Genomic DNA, 20,392 nt, shown 5'->3' on the forward strand with positions numbered 1-20,392 from the left:
AGGTCCGTCACTGCCTCCATCCTTTTCTACTCCAGGGCAGAGGACTTCTTCCCAGCCCAGGGAGGGGGGGAAAGGAAGAGAAGGAACAGTGATTGGATGTGATCACCACAAACCAATCTGCTGCATGAGGTGACTGCCTGAATTAGTCTCATGGAAGGGCTAGACCTGCATAGATGATCTAGCAAGGGCAGGCTAGGCAAACATAGGCAACATGAACGCTTGTAATGGAAGCAATGTCACCAGTGCTCATTGTCCCAGTTGCACTGTGGTTCAAGTTGGCTATTCTGCTGTGGCTCCTGTGGAACATACAAAACTCTGTAGCCACTTACTCTAGATAGGATGCAAATTTTTAGCTCTCTAAAGCTGCAATGACAATGGAGTACACCACATGTTAAACCATACATTCTGGTTCTACTGGATTCCCACTGTTGAGTTCTTACAGGTATCACCAGGAATGCTGAATCCACCCGGTAGAAATGTTTATTTTTCACATTTTTATATTGCCCTTCCTCCAAGAGCCTCAGGGTGGTGTACATAACTTCCCTCTCTTTGTCCTCACAATAACCCTGTGAGATAGGTGAGACTGAGAAATAGCGATTGGCCCAAGGTCCCCCAGGAAGCTTCATGGCTGAGCAGGAGTTGAACCTGGATCTTCCAGGTCAACCTCCCCAACCACTAAACCATCCTGCTGTCCAGGATATATCTTAAATATGTCTTAATGGGCATATTTCTGGAAAGTGGTGATGCCATAACTACCAATTTTCTTGGGTTTGAAACTGCAAGGTACTACATCAATACCAAAGAATCCTGTTAGACTGAGAGAAACCACCTCTGACGACACTCATGGCTTACATGACAATGGTTGAATTCTGAAATGACTGAGATTCAAAATACAACTGATGTTACAGGCATGCTATGCTTTATGCAGAACAGCTGTATCTCTAGGTATGATGAAGGCTTGCTCTGGTCAATGGACATCATGATCCTGATTTATGATTACTGAGATGCTATTCCATGCTCCTTGCCATAGCTGGTGAGGGGAGGATAGGATTGGGCTGTAAATCATCCATCTACACTTATACAGATTTGCACAAGGGTCTTTGATCAAGTGAACAAAGCCTGTGCACATATAGTTGCATCAGTCTTGTGAATGATTCTACCTATTCATTTTACTCCCACAAACAGAATGCAATCTGTCTTCAAAATAACATGACAATTTTGAAATTTTTTTTAAATTTTTTTTATTTTTTAGATAACTATCCAGAAAATGCAATGGGCTTTCCAAAGATCAGTGACCAGGATCTAAAGAGCCACTTAGGTTCATAGAAGGGTGTGCAAATCTAGTGGGATTTTTGACTTCTCTTCCTTTGAATAGCAAACTTCAAAGACAAGTCACAGACTATTTTGAAATTCCCCTTTGTTCCAAAAGCATTTTCTCCAGTCCTCCTAGGTTCATGAAACCAGTTCAATGGATCTTTGGATCATGGCCACTTTTTGCAAAAGTGATGTTAAGATTTGCATCAATTTAGAGAGCAACAACAATAATTTCTTCTACAGGGTTGTGTAAAGATTACTGAGATACTGAAAGTCTCTGAACACTATGAAAATAAGTCATTATGATAGTAATTTAATTTTATATGCTAGCCTGTCAGTCATCCTAAAACAAATATAGAACATTCACAAATCATCCTAAAAGAAATGCAGATTATTCATAAATCTTGATCTCTGTTACATTGCAGATCTTGAAGCTCTCCATTAAATTTTATCTAAAACGAAGCCTCTGAAATTCCCTTTGTGAAAAAATCTTGGCCTGTAGGTTCATCATGATGCTGATACTGTAGCAAAGTGAAGTTTTCCCCCTACCAGATGTCACCACTTGGCCATTTTCCTTTCTTCGCATTACAGAAGTTGACATGGGCTTATTTTGTACCGCAGCTCCAGGTCTAGGTCTTGCAGCTGTTTCAGGAACCCTCGGTTTGGGGAGATGGCTCTTTGCTGGAGAACCCTTTCAATGGCATCAGCCAGTGAGAAATTCTGGCGGCTCATGAGGTAAGCGAGGACCAAAGCTGCTGATCGACTTTTGCCTAGAATGCAGTGAACCAAGATCTTTCCTGAAGAAAAAGAGAAAAGTTGCTGAAAAGCACGTAAGTGCCAAATGTTTTAAATGAGTTCAGTCTCCACAAGGAAATTGCAATAGTGCATTTGGGCATTCCTGTTTACACCAAAGAAACTCTAATCCTCAAAAAGATGCTGTTTAACCAAGGAAAATATGTACAGTAAATTTGAACTTCTGTAGATGTCCTTGACTGGCATGTTTTTGTTTTTTTTCCTGAAATATGGGAAGGAAGGCTTCATTCCATAAAAATGTGTAAGCAAGACACACTCTGTTAATGCTTCCCCTTGTGGCTTCCAGTTATTTCATCCAGCCTCTGCAGGCTCTTGTCACATTCCATCCCCTTGCACAGGGTCCTTAGCAGTGTCTTTCTAGGGGTAATTGTTTATGCTTAGAGCTGTTTAGAGCTTGGAGGGGCTACAGGAGGGGCAAGGGATGAAGAAGGTGGCTTGCAATGGTACACATTGCACCAGTGCAACACTGGAGATGCCCCTCAATGACATCGTGCATTATATCCATCCCAACCAATCCTCCTTCTAAATCCTTTTGAAGTATTGAGAACTCTCTTCTTGGCTCCTATGTTAACTAGAATAGACTACAATTTTTTTTTAAGTGTACTACATAACCTGTGAATATGACTGTTGCTTCCTTGTCAAGTCAGAACCTGACTGGGCCCTAGAAATTTCAAAGGGAGGAAGGGTCACAACTGATAAATCTTTAAATGTGGAAACTCCAAGCAGCATCAGAAATGCAGGACCCAGGACTAGTCCAAGACCTCCAGAAGCCTGCAGTGGCATGTCAATTGCTGCCATCCCTTACTGAAAGATGTGCCAGTCTCTGCTCCTTCCATTTTCCAATGCCCTAGCTCAGCAGTTTCCTCCCCTCCATATCTCTTTTTCCCCCATCTTCTTTTTCCAATCCAGGGAGTGGAAGGAGAAAGAGCAGTAGAGGCAAGTAGGCAGACAGAGATGGGTGCCCCCCATCGGCTGCCTGAGGCAGCCACTTCAGTTGGCCTCATGGATGAACCAGCCCTAGCAGGACCACTTATTTGTCTAGGTTTCTGTTGTGCAAGTTGCTCCAAGTCATGGTAAGTCCTGCCCTGACAATGGAGTCTGATGGTCAGTTCCAAGTCATAGTAAGTCCTGCCCTGACAACGGAGTCTGATGGTCAGCTCCAAGTCATAGTAAGTCCTGCCCTGACAACGGAGTCTGATGGTCAGCTCCAAGTCATAGTAAGTCCTGCCCTGACAACGGAGTCTGATGGTCAGCTCCAAGTCATAGTAAGTCCTGCCCTGACAACGGAGTCTGATGGTCAGCTCAGACAACAGCTTTCCAGAGACCAGCTTGAAGTAAGGTCAAACTCTGCAAACTCCTCTTTTCAATAAAGTGTGAATGAGGCTTGAGACTCATGAGTGAAACTGTAACTTCAGTGCTGAGCATTTCCAGGGGGATGAACTGATGGCTCAGTGACTCTGCATGCAGGAGGTCCCTGGTTCAAATCCTGGCATGTCCACCTGGGGGCTGCAAGGACCCCTACCTGAAATGCTAAAGAGATACTGCCAGTCAGTGAAGAAAGTAGAGAGCAAAGTGGATTGACAGTCTGTGTGTGAATGCTCTTGTATGTTCCACGAGGACCTGCACTCACCATTTGGAGCGCTTAGTGCTTTGTGGATGTATTCTGAAGCAGGGCGGAAATGTATGCTCAGGTCAAAGTCTATGCAGTCTTCTGCTGCTATTCCATAGTAATGTACTTCCTGGCCATAGAAGACTTGGCTTCCTCTGCTCCCCCAGGCAGCGTGGGCAGCATTCAGTATGTGAGTGATGCCACGTCTCCTCAGTTCTTCCTTGTTGTGTGCTATCACACTACCGTGAAACAGATATGAAAGTTGACAGGTTAGGGAAAGTATCTGGTGCCACTGAATCCCATGTCCACCTTGACATGGTGTGAATTGGGTGGCAGACTGGAACCTAAGTAGAGAGGCAGCAAAAAGATGCCCATCACCCCCCAAGCCACTGCTGGAGCTGGCCTCCTTTCCAGCCCCTGCTTTAGCACAACTTTTTAGTCAAAGCAACTAAGGCAGGGCACACGCAGAAGGAGGAGTGAGATCACTGCGTTCCAGTCCTTGGAATACAGCAATCTGGCTCCCACACCTTCCTCCATTGGGCACTATAAAACAGCCTGCTGGGGAATGCTCTTTTCTGGGGAGTAAGAGGAGTCTACTTGAACCTGTGCCAGTGAAATTGCTGATGCAGGTCTATGTGGACCCAGGCTGCAGGATTGGATCTGGGAAGGGAGTTTGGATTTGGTGGCCACTGCCACCTGACCCACCCCCTTCCCAGACCTGATCCACCCCCTGTTGCCACTCCTGTTACCTCCCAGTTCCAGCCATCCCATCCCCATTCTGCTCTCCCCCTGCCCTCCTCCCAACCAGTCCCACCTCCCCCACCACCTTACCTGGGTAGGTGTGGGTCCATGATGATCCTCTGGCACATGGGAGAAGGCTCCGGCCTTCTCACCAGTACTCTGGTAGCATATGACTCCACGCACTGCTGGGATGCATTTATGATTGCCATCAAGGCAGTTAGCGTTGGCGGACACTTGTTCTGCCAGCGTAACAGAGCTGTCAGTTCCATTTGGATGAAAGAGCTCTGGAACCTGATGAAGTTATTCTAATATTTGTTTTATTAGCAAATCTTTAAGTAGGGCTAGTGGGAGCATGTGCATTCAGCATGCAGCCAAAATAACTAATCCTGCATCTGCCTTCTATAGAACAGCTGTTATAGTCCCCCAGCTCCCCCAGTCCCCCAGTCAAAAGCAACCCCTTCATTTAGCTAGCTCCTGTTAAACTCTCAGCTCCTTTTCCTTTTTTTAATTGTGAATTTTATGAAACATATTTTCTTTTTTTAAAAGCGAGAAAGGGGTTACAGAGTAATTACACACACACACACACACACACACACACACACACACACAGAGCGCTAAGTAGAAAACTAACAGATATTTAAAAAATGACTACATAATGAGAAATCCTCTTTGCATTAAAATATTATCAAACAAATGGTAGCTGCAGATTGGGGGGGACAAAGAAAAAGCTGGTGTGATTACTAGCAAATTAAAAATCAACACATTAATATTTAGGAAGTATATGCACTCACTTGGGGGATGAGTTTCAACATAACAGAAAAATTGATCCAAACTATCATTGTATTGTCATCCAAGGTTGAGTCTCCAGCCTGCCTATCATTTGAAATGTCTTGTTTATAATCATAAATGCCTAAAATGTCTCTACCAGTTGATTTTGGGTGGGTTGTTCAGCAGTTTTTCACAATCCAGCAATATTGGCAGCTCTATGAAGGTATTGTAGCAGTGATCTATGAAGGGAGCCAAGATCAATTTAGCAAAAAGATGAAGAAACAGGGCCTTAGGATCAATCAACATTAGTTCTTACATTGAATGTCTGCTGACAGAAATCAGCCACTAGCAACCCAATTCTATCACCTGCCACCAGCGCTGATGCAGCTGTGCCCAAAAGGCATGTGCTGCATCTTATGGTGGGAGAAGGTGACTCAAAAGCAAACAGGAAGTAAAAATATTTAGCCTTGTAATATTAGCTATTGTTCAAAATGATATGGGGGGGGGGAAGTTTGCATCAGGGTATATTGCAGTGCCTAGTTCTCAGGTTTATATCTCTGTTTGAAAATGGACTATGATGTGTTTTTTAAATTTTATTTTATATACTCATTTTGTATCCCGCTTATCTTCCCAAAAGGCACCCAAAGCAGCTTGCAGAACCATTAAAAAATTAAAATTAAAAATTATAATTTATAATATAAATATTAAATCATCCTTAAAATATAATACCAGCAGCAGTCACAACTTAACAAGAAAGAGCAAAGCCTATAACACAGTGGTTTTCAACCTTTTCTGTCTCACAGCGCATTGGTAAGGTCCTAAAATTGTCCACATTGTCAATTTTTTTTTTTTTTTTACCATTGACAAGGCACACCATATTGTTGGTGTGGGGCTCACATCCCCCAATGGCCCTACTAATAAATGACTTTCCCCAAACTGCCACTGCACACCTGCGGATCATTTGTGGCGCACCAGTGTGCCACGGCACAGTGGTTGAAAATGGTTGCTATTAACATCTAATCAGCATGGAAATAGTCACATAAAACGCACAGAAATCCAGTATTAAAAACCATGAACTCAGAAGACTTGTCTGGGGAAAATATTGTCTTTAGGCCCTGCAGGAAAGCCTCTGAGGGAATCACTCATAAACCGAGAGGGAGCTAGTTCCATAGGGTTGGTGCCACTACTAAGAAGACTCTGTTTCCTGCTGTTGCTCCTCCCACCTCCATAGACAATGGCTCCTGCAAAGAGGGCCTTTTCCAGTGACTGGAGGGGATGAGTTGGATTATACAGAAGAAGGCAGTCTCTCAAATATCAACATTGCCAGTGCCACCAATACCTACCCCCAGCCTGTCCTCAACACACCCCTGGCCAGGTCTGATCAACGGGCTCCAGTGGGAGCTCAGCATGGGATTGCTAGCTGTTTGCAGTGTTGGCCCCATCATGCAAGACCCAGACAGGATTGACCATATGTCTCTTGAAGCAAACACAACCATGAGACCTGTGATACGTTAAAGATGTATTACAGCAAGCAAGTGCATCCTTTATCAGATGCACTCAATCGTATATTTCTATTGACTTGGGGGTTTGCTCAAACTTCAGCTGACATAATTTCTGCAACAGCTAGAACTCCTTTTAAATATACAGATTAATTCAATTAAGTTCTCTGGCACATAAATGCAAAGGTTCAGAGGGCATAGTTTTGTTCAAGGAGCACGTAGAAGCAGCAGATATCAGAGGTGCATGAACAGTTAAGTGCCCCCCCACCCCCATATCAAAGTCCAGTTCCCAGGAATTGTCCAGCAGGGGTCACTGCCACCCAGTGCAGCTGCGCCACCTCTCCAACCAGTGCTGCAAGGGCAGGGGAAGGTGAAAGGTTGGTAGGAGCAGAAGGGCGGAGGAAAACAACGCCAGCTAGGCAGCAGACCTGGGGGAGAAGGACGTGGTAGAGCAGTGGCATCACTAGGGGGTTTAGGGGGGTGCAGCCCACATCTGATGGCGTGCACAGGGGAGTGACACGCATGGGGGGGGTAACACCACTAGTGACCAAAAGAGCTAAAATCGCAGTTTGTAGGAATAATACCATCATGTTATATACCATGCGATGCGTAATTTATGGCAGAATGCAATGAAACAAGCCACTTTGAGATATCTCTATTCTATCAAAAGGTATGGCCAAAAAACCTGCAGAGCTGGGATGATGGTATATCATCATGCCCACCACCTGGGTTGTTGCCCTGCCTACTGCATGGGAGGAGGTCCATCCTGGGGGTGACACGCTGGTCTCCCATACTGGGTGACACAAATCCTAGTGACGTCACTGTATTCAGCAAGCCTAGAATGTAGGGTACTGATGCATACTTATTAGAGGTAGTTACTGATGACAAATGTTAATTTAATATCTTTACAGACAATATGTCAGGATCTTCAACAGTGCATACAATGTACAATTAACATTTAGTAAAAGACAATAGACTTGAATGATGCTAGCAACAAGAGCAGCATCAAGCTGAGACCCTCAAAGAATCTGAAGAAGGGTGAAGAAGGGAGGATAAAAAGTTTATACCACTTGCCAACTATGTTTTCAGAGCAGTTTACAAAACAGATTTGCGTTTTTCCCGATATTCGTCAAAATGGGTGTGGTGTTAAAGCTAAGGTTCATTTCACATAGGTTTTGTGTGTGTATGTGTAGAAAATGGTCACCAGATATTTCCCAGCCCTCTTTGACTTGCTGTAGTATTGGCTGTACCATTACTGACCTTAGAGGATGCTATGGAAATTCATGCAAAATATATGAAGAAAAATCTACACCTTAAAAAGGGCCTTGAGTCTGCTAGTGTGCTGCCTGTGGTATAATAAATCTGGCTAAGTTGGAGATAGGTGAGATTGCGACACAGGCAACTTTGCTAGGAAATACAGTATACTTTGCTCTACCAAACACAAAATGTTCTTTTGGCTGACTGCTTTTCATTATCCTGATTTTGCAACAAATGGTATAAGAAATCATGACTGATGTGTATGGCCAGATTGCAGTTTCTACTTCCTTCTCTTGTATAGTAATTATCAGGATTGCTGTCTTCTTTCTTCATACTTAAATGCCATTGGCAGCCTGTGGTTTATTTCAGGATGCTTGATCATATACTGACATATTCTATACTCTGGTACTAAATACGTACAGGGTGAGAGAGCGACTTTCTATAAGTTTTAGGTTAATTGGCCTTGCACAGACTGCTGTGCTGAACTCTGTTAGTCAGAAACCAATTTACCTTTTGTGCAAGATTTTAAAATGTTGGTAAGAATTTAGAATAATGACTCTAATGCAGTGGTTCCCAAACTGTGAGCCATGGCTACTTGGGGAGCTGCGGAATCCTCACAAAAAACCTGGAGTCCTATATACTGTATAGGATTGTAGCCCTAATGGGAAGCCACAGCCAATAGGTCCAAGGAGCCACCAGTTGAAAAAGTTTGGGAGCCACTGATCTAATGGATTTTTACTAGGCATAAACCTTTTGAAATGGTTGTCTGAATTTGCTTAATTGAATGATTGAGTGTGAATTTAGTGACGGTTATTCATATGCACTATTTATGGTGATACAGATGTAGAAGTAGTGGTAGCAGTAGTAGTCATGAAAAGCAGAAGCGGGACTCTGATGCTGAATTAAATTGTTTGGTACGCTATACAGAAAGAGACCCTGATGTTGTGGCATTGTTGTGGGTTGAGCTTTCCGACTAAATTACTTGCTATATGTGGTTAGGATGCAGTACTTATCCTGCTTCAGGTGTGATACTCAATATTTTAAGAGCTCTGATATTAGCTTCATTGGCTCTGACAAACAGGGTTACATAAACTGACCAACATGTTCACCTTATGCTCATGTTCTTCAGCTTTCAAGCCTCTTGCAGCATTATGCTGCATCTGTGGGTTCCAAAGCAAGGGGCTGCCATCTTCAGGAGAGGGGGCAGCCATGCCTAATTCCTGGGTTTTGGACAGAAAGGGAAAGCTGGCTTGGTTAGCCCGAGATGGTGAGTTTGTCATTTGTATATTGCTCACATGACAGCTTTTAAAAATGTGAAACTCCTCTTCATTACCAAAGAAAACATCACAAAACACAGTCAGTTCTTGCTAGCCACTAGGGCAGGGGTCGGCATCCTTAAACATTCAAAGAGCCATTTGGACCCGTTTTCTGGAGAAAAGAAAACCTTGGGAGCCACAAAGGCCTCTTGACATCTAAAATGAAGATAACACTGCATATATAGTTTTTTTTTTTTTATCCTTATGCTATGTATAAAAAAACTATAGTGTGTTAAAATCAATGGGATTTCATTTGACTCCAAAGTGGAGTCAGGGGAGGGGAAAAAAACAGACAGATGCTGCTTTGCGCTGAATCGAAGCAATGGGAAGACTTATGCAGGCTTACTCAGAAGTAAGCGCCTCTCTGATTTCCATGGGGCTTCCTCCTTCGTCAGTGTGTGTAGTATTAGGATCGCATCCTCCACCCTCAGTCTTCTTTTGGGAAGTCTGCTCTGTCGGTTTCAGAGGGACTGACTTCCATGCTCAGGCGCACTGACCAGGAGAGAAATCGCACGAAGGCCAGAGGGGCTGAATCCGGAGTCGGCTCCCAATCCTAAGCATGCCTACTCAGAAGTAAGTCCCATTCAGTTCAAAGGGGTTTACTCCCAGGAAAGTGCGCACTCCCTGCAGGCGCACTCCAGGGAGCTCCAGGGTCGGTCACCCCATCTGTTCTGCAGTGGGGGGGGGCAACATTAAGGCAAAGGGCGTAACGAAGCCTGCCAGACTCAGAGGGATGGAGCCGAAGGATCCCCCTGCCTGCTCTGTGCCGGGGGGGGGGGAACGGCGCCAGGGTGAGAAGAGCCCAGCCTGGGCGCAGGGGAGGTGCACGCGCACCTCAGGCTGAGCACTCCAAGTTGCAGGGAGGGGTTGGAGGAGGCTTCGGAGCGCAGCTTATCTGTCTCGGAAATGCCTTTGTATTTTTACATAGTAATTAGTTTAGCAGAGGGGGTGACAGAGAGGCGCTCTGTCACCCCCTTTGCCACTTTCACCCACTTTCACCCGCCCTTCCCCGCTGAGCCCATGCACCACCAGCTCTCCCTGCCCGGCCACAGGGGTCCCTGCAAAGCACCCCCCGCGCCTGCCACCAGCGGCCCTGTCCCGTGGTTCAGCCCCCTGCTGCTGCAGGGAGAAGGAAGGAAGGGCGGAGGGAAGAGGTGCCCGGCTGCCCCCCCGTGCCTGCTCGCAGTGGGGCACAGAGAGCAGGTGCGGGAGAGCGCCGCTGCCCCTTCCTTTGATGCCCTTCCCCGCTGAGCCCATGCGTGGCTGCACCAGCACTGCCAGCTCTCCCTGCCCGGCCACAGGGGTCCCTGCAAAGCACCCCCCACGCCCGCCACCAGCGGCCCTGTCCCGCAGCGCCCGCTCGCAGTGAGGCGCGGAGAGCAGGTGCAGGAGAGTGCCGCTGCCCCTGCCTGCCGAAGGAGCTGCTGTGGGCGAGGGCGGCGCCCCGACCCCACACTCACTAGCAGCCAGCGCCCGCAGCACATCACGCCAGAGAGAGGCGCCCTCGGGGCTGGGCTGGCTGGGCGGTGGCCACGGGGAAGGCGCCCCGCTTCCAGCCCCCACTGGGGAGCCGCATCAGAGGACTGAAAGAGCCGCATGCGGCTCCAAAAGCACAGGTTGCAGACCCCAGCACTAGGGTTAGGTTCCTGGAAAACCTAGTGGACACAGAATTAGTGGATACTGAATTATTAAGTCCGTGGCAGTATTTCTCAAACTGTGGGTCAGGACCCACTTGGTGGGTCGCAAGCCAATTTCAGGCAGGTCCCCATTCATTTCAATATATATTTTTTATTATTTTATACTTGATGCTACCATGATATGTGATTGCATTGGGGGAAATGTAACAGACCTGTACTTTTAACAAGGTAGTATGTATATTCTTTTGAAAATTATAGTAAATGGGACTTACTCCTAAGTGTGGGTAGGACTGCAGCCTAGGATTGTCAAAAATTTTCCTGCTTGATGATGTCACTTCCAGTCATGACACCACTTCCAGTCAGTCCTGACAGATTCTAAAAAATGGGTCCTGGTGCTAAATGTGTGAGAACCACTGGTGTATGGGGAAAATGGGGTTAGGTTCCAGGGGACCCTCTTCACCACACACTCCATGAAACTTTATGAACTTTATGAAACAAATCTTGAAGTTTATGGGAATGGGTTATAGTGAGGGCTTGTCAACATCTGATGCTTTCACCTCTGTGCTGGCTATCCCTCCACTAGTTGAAGGTTGCTGGCCCAACAACAAGGCCCCAGAGTTTGGCAGTGGAGAGGGGGTTGCTTCACCCTTATTCTCCACCTGTCTCTTAGCTCCTTCCCTGGGCTTGCCCTAGCCCCAGGGTAACCCTCAGGTAGCCTTCCAGAGACCTCTCATCATTGGCCTCATGCCAGGGTTATGAAGGTTCAGTTGGAGTCCCCAGGATGGTGGGGTAAGTCTGGAAGGAGACACAAATGAGTCTGATAATTCTCCATGGGCCAATCCCAATGCCCATTCAATGTGCAAAACTGACCCAATCCAGACAGCTTTCTAAAAAATGAGTATGAATGGCTGGATTGAATTACCCCAACCCCCTCCCCATCCGCCATATACTGTATACTGTCTCTTCCTCTCCCCCCTGCATGGCACTGGCACTGCCTTCTGCTCATGAGGGGACCACTTTCTCTTCCTGCAATCTATCTTGCTCCTGCCTGCTTGCCTTGCCTGCCTGTAACTGCTCTGAGCCCCCCCCCACCCCAGTGAACCAGTACAATATTCACAGATAATGAGAACAGAATTGCAGAGTAGCACCTACCTATCCTGAATTCACATATAAAGAGAACAGACTGTATTGCTGTTCAACATAGAAAAAGGCTTTCTCTATTTACAAGATTTAACAGTCCAGTCCTATCCTTCCCTGACCCTGCTATAGCATGCAAGCATGCCAAAACAAGCAGCACTGTATGCTATAGTGGTGGTGGGGGATTGAGAGGCTTGGGAGAGGTGAGGGAAAATATTTTCCCTTACCCCTCTGTAAGCCCGGCTTATGGGTCCCCTAAGACCTGTGCCAGCTATATAGCTGGCACAAGTCCAAGGAAAGAAAGGAAACATGTCGGGAGGCTGTTGAGGGGATACTATCCCAGTGCATGTTGTTCATGCTGGGGTACACCCCTCCCACCCAGACATGCTTCCTGCCTTCCCTCCACCCAGGAGTGGTGTGGGCCACTGTGAGGTACAGGAAGCTGGACTAGATGGGCCTGATCCAGCAGGGCTGTTCTTATGTTTAGGAATGCTCCCTCCTCACCCATGGAATGCTCCCCAACCATTGTTCTTTCCTCGGCAGGGTCAAGGCAATCTGTTGGTGAGCAATGGGAGTGGCTGGCAGCTTCAGCTGCCAGTTTGAAGGCTCCATGCAGCAGCAAGCCTTTGTGACATCACTCCTACAATTATGACAGCTTAAGGGCACTTCCCGCTGTTGTAATGGGCCTGCAGGATTGGGCCGTAAGAATGATGGCATCACTGCTGGGACCCCAGGCCCCTTGTGATAATAATCTGAGTGAAGGAGAAGAAAGAGGGGAGGATTATAGATTTTTATGGACCTGGGCATTCGATTTCCTGTCCACGGTCATCAGCCTTTTTGGTGACATCTGAAGCATATCGCTCTCTAGCATCTTTCCAATAAAATAAAGGCTCATTCCAAGGCTTGTAGCTCCCTCTCCTCATGTGAGACCAGATGGAAAATTTTGTCCATTGACACAATTTTACGCTGCTTCCTACCCCATTGTCAGACATAGGTTAAATTCTAATGCATCCAAGGGTAGGGTGGTGGATGGGAGGAGAGAAATGAAGCCAAGTTTGCAAACACTAAAAGCAGATACTGTACTACAACTACTAACTTTGTGTCAGTGAATAAATAAGTCTGACCCAGAAGTTGTTATAGTGGTCAGGGTGTATCACTGAACCTGGTCCAATGTTCCTATCAGTTTAGGGAGGCTGCCCTGGCCACTGAGGTTTGTGCTTGCCCTTTTCTCCATAAATTTACAGGGTGGTCCATGTCTACAAATTCACGGCCCACTCCCTAGATGTTGTATAACTAGCTATCACAGCTATTAGGTATTGGTTTATTTAGATCACAGTGGAAGACTGGTGAATTGTGACCCTTTTCTGTTTTAATCACTTCTAGTTCAAGTAGCCTGGCATACACTGCTCCAGTATGTTTGGCAGAAAGGCTGTGGGGTCCTTCACCTCTTTCCTGGACATCATCCTAAAGCAGGGATTACTATTATTCCACGTTCTGTCAAGGTGCAATGGCTGAATCTAACAAGCGCAGCCTGGGAATCTAAAGTAACTGATTTCGCTGTTTTAGGGATGTCTATCCATTCCCACATATAATTTTCCCAGTCAACTGACCTGCAAAACTGTTTGCTCTGCCACCTCAAAAAATCAGGTACTATTTTCTTTGCCCTGCAAAGCTAAAACAATTTGGTGAGGGGGGCAGGTTTGGAAAAAAAGGTATTGTGGGAAGGGTCTCTCCCAGTATCAGTGCTCTAATCCAGTTTGAGATCCCACTCAGCTACTTTTCAGTAAAGATAAAACACTGGGGGATACACTGTTTTTTCTTCTTCAGGATATTTATACATGTCATATAAACTTCACAAGTAGTTTGGTCTTTAAAATGTTGTGACTGGAATGCTGGAAAGATTCAATGAAGGTTCATCTCAAATACTAATATAATGCTTTCCAGTAGCTACTGTTCTTTGGATAAGGTGTGTTGAAGGTAGTATAGTTTATGGTCTGAACAAAACTCTTAGTTATAGCCCAGATAGAAGATGTGCTGCATTGTTCAGCCATTTTAACTTTAACTAAAATTTTTTAACTTTAACTAAAGCCATTTTAACTTTAACTAAAATTTTTTTTTTAATTATATGAAGTTAAAATAGAGGTAGATGAAAATTTGAAATATAAGTATTGTGAAAATTAAGTGGTATTAAGATAAATGAGGGTTATTTTTTAAAAATTGTAATTGGAGATTTTTTTTTAGATGTGATATTAGAAACTAAGAATCAGATAACAGATTTTATTTTAGATGTTAGTTTAGTGGTTAGAAGAGTGTATAAGTAAAAATTTGAAGCCTTTTTATGATTGGATAGATATGGAAAATGATATGGAAAATGATATATAACATGTTATAAGAGACATTGAAGTGTGTAATACCATTGTAATCGAAGGTATTTCTTTTAGATGTGATATTAGATATTAAGAATTAGATAAGAGTGTATAAGTAAAAATTTGAAGCCTTTTTATGATGAGATAGATAAGGTTAGAGAAAAAATATTATTGTTTAGTTAAACTATTAACCAGTAGATTAATCAATATGATAATCTTTGTATTGATGAATAATTTCGTTTGGATTAATGTATGTTGTAATCGATGGCCACCACCTTGTGTGTAACCTATGTAGTCCTAACCCTAAGTCTATCCAATTTTCCTTACCTGTATCTGTAATAATTAAATAAAACATTGTATATATATAAAAAAAGAAGATGTGCTGCATTATCAGCCCATTGTGAAAGCGCTGTGTTTAGAAAATGCAGGCAGACACAGAGGACTGTGTTCTGTAGAGTGCAGTAGAGCGGTTGTGTAGCTGGGGGCAGGGGGGTGTCACAGAGATGCTGTGATCCCAGGCGGCAGTCCGTGGGGTCCTCCCCCATCAATCGCAGCCAAGCTGCTCAGAACAAGGCTGCGCATGGCTTCCTCAGGCCTCAGAAGGTTTTCTAAAGATCTTAAAACATCACTTCCAGTTTTGCATGAAAGACTGGAAGTGACATTCTAAGGCCTTTTGGAAGACTTTGAAGGTTTTCTGAGGCTTGGGGAGGCCATCCCAGGCCTCAGAATACCCTCTGGATATTCTGAGGGGTACAGGTAAAGGGGCAGCCCAGGTAAGGGGAGGCCATGGAAGGTGTGTCCCAGGGCAGCACTCCTTCCAGCTACATCACTGCAGTAGAGAACAGGATAAAACCATGAAACACATGAATTGTGTTTGGAAAATGCATGTGTGTTGCTCAGTGAACCATTCGTATTCAGTGGCATCACATTCTGAATGGTCAGGTTTCTTCCCTATACTAATTCTGCTGTAAAATAGAATGTCTGGACCTCTGAAGCCAGAATGCCTTTACCTACTTTCTGTATGACAGCTCTGTCTTGACAGTACTGATTCTCTATTTTATTTAAATGATTTTTATACTACTATTCATAAAATTTCATGGTGCATTATAGAATAAAACAAGAAAAACAGCATCTAATAAAGCACATGTGCCCGCCCCCGGGGCCGCCCATTGCCTGCTCTCCCCCAATGAGAAATGCCCCCTCCCCACCCACCCCACGCCTACCTTTGCCGCTTGCATCGGTGCGAGCATGCCAACACAAGCAGCGGTGTGGGAGCTGCTGTGGAGGCTTCTACCTGCCTCTGCGTGTCAACGCATCTAAATGCACCGACACGGCTTTCCACCCATGAGCCTACTTCCATAGGCTCCACGGCTTCCATAGGCATGAGCCTACTTAGGCAAGTCACTCTCAAACCTGAGGGTACAATCCTAGCCCTCACTTGGGCCAATGCAAGTCCCTTGCGCCAGCCTGAAAGTGTCACAAAAGTGCTGTAAGGCACTTCTGCGCCACATTCCAGGGAGATCGGCCTGCACACAGATGTGTGCCAGCCTCCCCATGTTGACGCAGGTAACAAAGGAAGGGTGAGTTGCGTCAGCTGAACTTGGCCTACACAGGGGTCTGGGGGGGTGTACGGAGGGTGGGCAGGAGGTGAGAGGGAAGCATTTTGGGGCAGGGGGAGGGTGGGCTGCAGGCATTCCCAGGGGCAGGCGGACAGGGAGCGGGAGGCAGGGCCAGGATCCAGCAGTTATGGCGGATCCTAGCCCCTGTTCCCGAGCAGCATGGTGCAACCTCTGGCTGCTCTGTTCAGATCTGCACCACCTCATCAGGTAGTGTAGATCCAAGTAGACCCATTGGGGACGCTACAGCACAGCTTGGGTAGGGGGGAAGGCTTCCCTTGCCTCGTGCTGCACTGCTTTTTGACCCCAGATGTGCACTGGATACAGCGCAGGCCCACTGGCCTGCCTGTTTCCAGTGAGAATTGCACTGTTAGGGCCCAATCCTATCCAACTTTCCAGCTCTGGTGTAACCATAATGCAGCCCCGTGGTAAGGGAACATGTGTTCCCATATCTTGAGAAGGCCCCAGTGACTTCCCCTCCACCATAGGATTCAGCGCACACCCCACAGGTGCAACTGCACTGACACTGGAAAATTGGATAGGATTGGGGCCTTAATCTCTATCTGCAATACAGGAATAGTGTTGCAAGAAAGCAAGGCTCAGTACTCAAGGATGATCATTTGCAGGCTTTATTTCATTTCAAGCAATGGGCATCTCATGGGACTAATGTCTCAAAGCATGAGAGCAATGTCCCAATCTTAACTGGACCCTTTATACCATTCTGGGTCCTTTGTCTGAAAATCTGAACTTCCCATTGGCTGAAGTTTGACATCATAGATGGGGCTAACTGTTAATAGGCTACAGATAACTTTAGACACACCTGATAGGCTTGTTTCAGGTTACAGTTCCCATAAAAGGTAAAATTAAACAATTAAACATATTGAATTACAAAGTTTTCAAGAACCAGCAGGGGTTGCGATAATATAATTTTATCCAGTATTGACCCAGTGCTGACCTTACTCACATTTATCATTCCAATTAGAAATTGACAAGTCCTCTCACTAGCCTCATTAAAAGAGAACACAAAAACACTTAAACACAGGTGTGAAGACCTCGTTTTTGGCAGAACTTTAGACCCATTTCTTGGCATACATTCCCTCCAGACTCATCCTAATTAGGATGGCCTTGCTTGAGCCACCTATCTTATCTCTTCTGCATTTCTTCTCCTGGTTTTAGTAAAACATTATGGAGCCCTCTGCAAACCTCTGCAAAGCAAAGACCTTTAAACTTCCTTTAACAGTTTCACTAAAATCAAACAATTTGACTTCTATGTCTTAATTCTATGTAACTATTGTGACCTTTTACTTTGGGTACTTTGGTTTGGTATCAAAGGTTACTTGGTCTCCATATGAATGCTTTTGCTCTTACAGCATGAAAGTATAGTTACAGAGTTTTTCTGGGGGACACAGGTGTGTTTAACTTCTGCCAAGGCTTACATCTCCAGCCATTGCTGTTATCTAAACTAAATTCCAAAGTGTTTAACACAGCCTTTGAGGCCCCAAAGTTCCAGCCTTAGTCAGCTTATTGCCTTTAATAAAATCAAGCAGCTTTTACTATTCTCTGTGCTTCAGACTTGCAAAATGATTCTTTCTAAACACCAAGCAGCCTTTTTTTCACTATGCTTATGTGTTGTTCCAGTGGCCTTTACATGTGGGTTACAATCTGGGGTCACTGTGCCTCAATAATACAGGTCTGCTTAATAGTTGTAAAGATTACTGAATTGTGGATGTGAAAGGCTTTGAACAAGCTGAACTATTATGTTGAATGCTAAGGTTATCCCTTAGCATTAGCTGAAGCCTTCAAGTCTGCACATGCAGAATTTCACAGAAAATCTGTAACCTGAGACACAATATGGATTCCTGCAAATCTGAATTAAAAAGCAGCAACAAAGTTTCTTGCAGATGCATGCTTTTAGAGAGGCAACGGGGGGGGGGGGAGTGTCAGTAAACAATGGAGTTTCTGTCCTCTGCCAGACAGAGGGCAGATGTTTGAGTTTGTTTTCCTTGCCCATATTCCCTGTCCATCTTTTTCTATCAGCCAGATTCAACACACTGCTCTTTCCCTCCAACTCAAAATACTTTACATGTTTGTGTCTCACTCAGGACACACAATGCATTCAAAAGAGAGTCAGTCTGTGCAGTTTAAACCTTTGCATCACTTAGGGGTTTATAACCTAGGTTTTCTGGGTGCAAGTGGTTTCCCTTGATACAGAATGTAAGTTTGGCACAGAAAACTGGGCAGCCCTAGGTAGTTGTACAGACTGTGCTGAGCGTTCCCTGGTGGAGTAGGTGTGGTATGGTGGCTGAAATAATGAACTTAAAACAGAGAGACCAGTTCCAGTTCCTGCATAACCAAGAACTCATTGGGTGATCTTGGGCTAGTCACCCATTCTCTCTGCTTACCCTACCTCACAGGACTGTTGTGAAAATAAAATGGGCAGAATCACATGTGCCGCCCCAAGCCCCTTAGAGGAAATATATTTTAAAAAAATTTACAGAACTAAATAATGCATACCTCTGTCCATTACCAGTCTCAACCAATACAAGTTTTAATACACAGATCTGTATAAAGTGCTTTCTACACTGCCCTGAAATTCTCACTGCTGAGGAAAGGCAGAGCAAATGGAAACTATTTACAGACAACTTCAGGGTGGACTTAGCTGACCTTCATTAAGCACAAGCTTTCTTCAGTTCTCACTCTGGTGTTGCAAAAACTGTCCCTTTGGAAAACATGGTTTAGCCCCCACTCCAGCAGTGACTTTGTTTCAGATAACACTTACATGTTGCCTAGATAAAGATTGGGCCACACTTCATCTATCTCCTTTAGTTCCATCCTGCAGCTGTCCAAAACACGTTCTAGTTCTTTCAAGGAGGGCGTGGCAGAATGGAGGGTATTCATTGTGCGAAAAGTGGCAGTCATTTTCAGAAATGGACCCTTTGGCTGTCATGTGATTGTCAGGGGGCCTGTTGATCCTGGCACTGCAGTGTCCTGCTGAGCTCAGGATACTTTTCTGACACTTGACAGTGAGAAGCAGGTGCGATGCATCATTTATCTCACAAACACATTACTAATGGATAGGGGAACAGCCTGTACTGACACATCAGAAAATACAGCACTGCAATAAAAAGAATGGATTGCAATTAAAACAATGTGGACAGATGGACGGACGAATGGACAGATGGACTGCAGCGTCTCTTTTTATTCTACAAGCAGGGAATAAAGTAATCTCTCTGCAGAAGAAGATCAGCCAGTAGTGGACAGATGTTAGTGTTTGTCAGGGACTCTGGGGCTTAACTGAGAACTCCATGGCTGAAGGCAGGAAATTTGGGTCAAGCTGGGCATAATATCAGTAGAGGTGTTTGAAAATGATATTTTTATTTTACTCAGAAGGAAGCCCATTGTGTTCAGTAAGACTTAGGCTGTAATCCTGTTATACCGGAAACAAACATCTCTAGCTATCAGGATCTCTTGCTTTTAAAAACATTAATAATAATAATAATAAAAACGTACTGCTTTTCAACAAAAATGTTCATAGGCTGCAATCCTATCCACTTTGACTTGAGAGTAAGCTCCATCGACTGTAATTCTGGGCATAATATATACTTCTGAGTAGACATGCATAGTCTTGGGTTCAATGGTTTACAAAGAAGACTGGGGAAGTAGTGCTGGAGGAGGGGTGTTTAATATTTTCATCCTGTACCATCTCCTCAATTCAAATCACAGCTTTGAATGGGAAAATATCTGAGTACTATAGTGCAGCATTTTCAAACTGTCGGTTGGGACCCACTAGGTGGGTCATGAGCCAATTTCAGGTGGGTCCCCATTCAATTCAATATTTTATTTTTAATATATTAAACTTGATGCTACCATGGGATGTGACTGCATTTGGGGAAATGTTACAGACCTGTACTTATAACAGGCTTCTCTGTATATGCTTTTAACAATGATAGGAAATGGGACTTATTCCTGAGTAAGTGTGGGTAGGATTGCAGCCTAGGATTGTTAAAAATTTTCCTGCTTGATGATGTCATTTCTGGCCATGACATCACTTCCGGTGGGTCCTGACCGATTCTCATTCTAAAAAGTGGGTTCTGGTGCTAAAAGTCTGAGAACCACAGAGTGTCTAAAACTATAGTTCAGCCTTTAGTACTCTGTTCAGGCATAGAAGGGAACTATGTTGTGCAGGATTAGCCCCTGTGACTGGTAGTCAGAAAGAAGCCTCTTGATTGCCTAGACTTTGTAAAAATATCAGGAATTTGACCTTCTGCCCTTGCCTTGTCAATATAGAACAGTATCATGTGCCTTATGCATTTTAGAAA

General features: G+C 44.8%; 1 protein-coding gene across 1 annotated transcript; it reads right to left on the bottom strand.

Moving 5' to 3' along the window:
* Positions 1 to 1,899: 1,899 nt before the first annotated feature.
* Positions 1,900 to 19,007, bottom strand: LOC136645711 (dual specificity protein phosphatase 26-like). The gene is made up of 3 exons (XM_066622087.1): positions 18,853 to 19,007; positions 3,758 to 3,975; positions 1,900 to 2,111 (listed from the first exon to the last, which is right to left on the bottom strand). The coding sequence occupies exons 1-3, from the start codon at positions 18,990 to 18,992 to the stop codon at positions 1,900 to 1,902; spliced, it is 570 nt and encodes a 189-aa protein (XP_066478184.1). The 5' UTR covers positions 18,993 to 19,007.
* Between the last annotated feature and the right edge of the window lie 1,385 nt (positions 19,008 to 20,392).

Source organism: Tiliqua scincoides, chromosome 3 (genome assembly GCF_035046505.1).
Source record: "Tiliqua scincoides isolate rTilSci1 chromosome 3, rTilSci1.hap2, whole genome shotgun sequence".
Classification (NCBI taxonomy): domain Eukaryota; kingdom Metazoa; phylum Chordata; class Lepidosauria; order Squamata; family Scincidae; genus Tiliqua; species Tiliqua scincoides.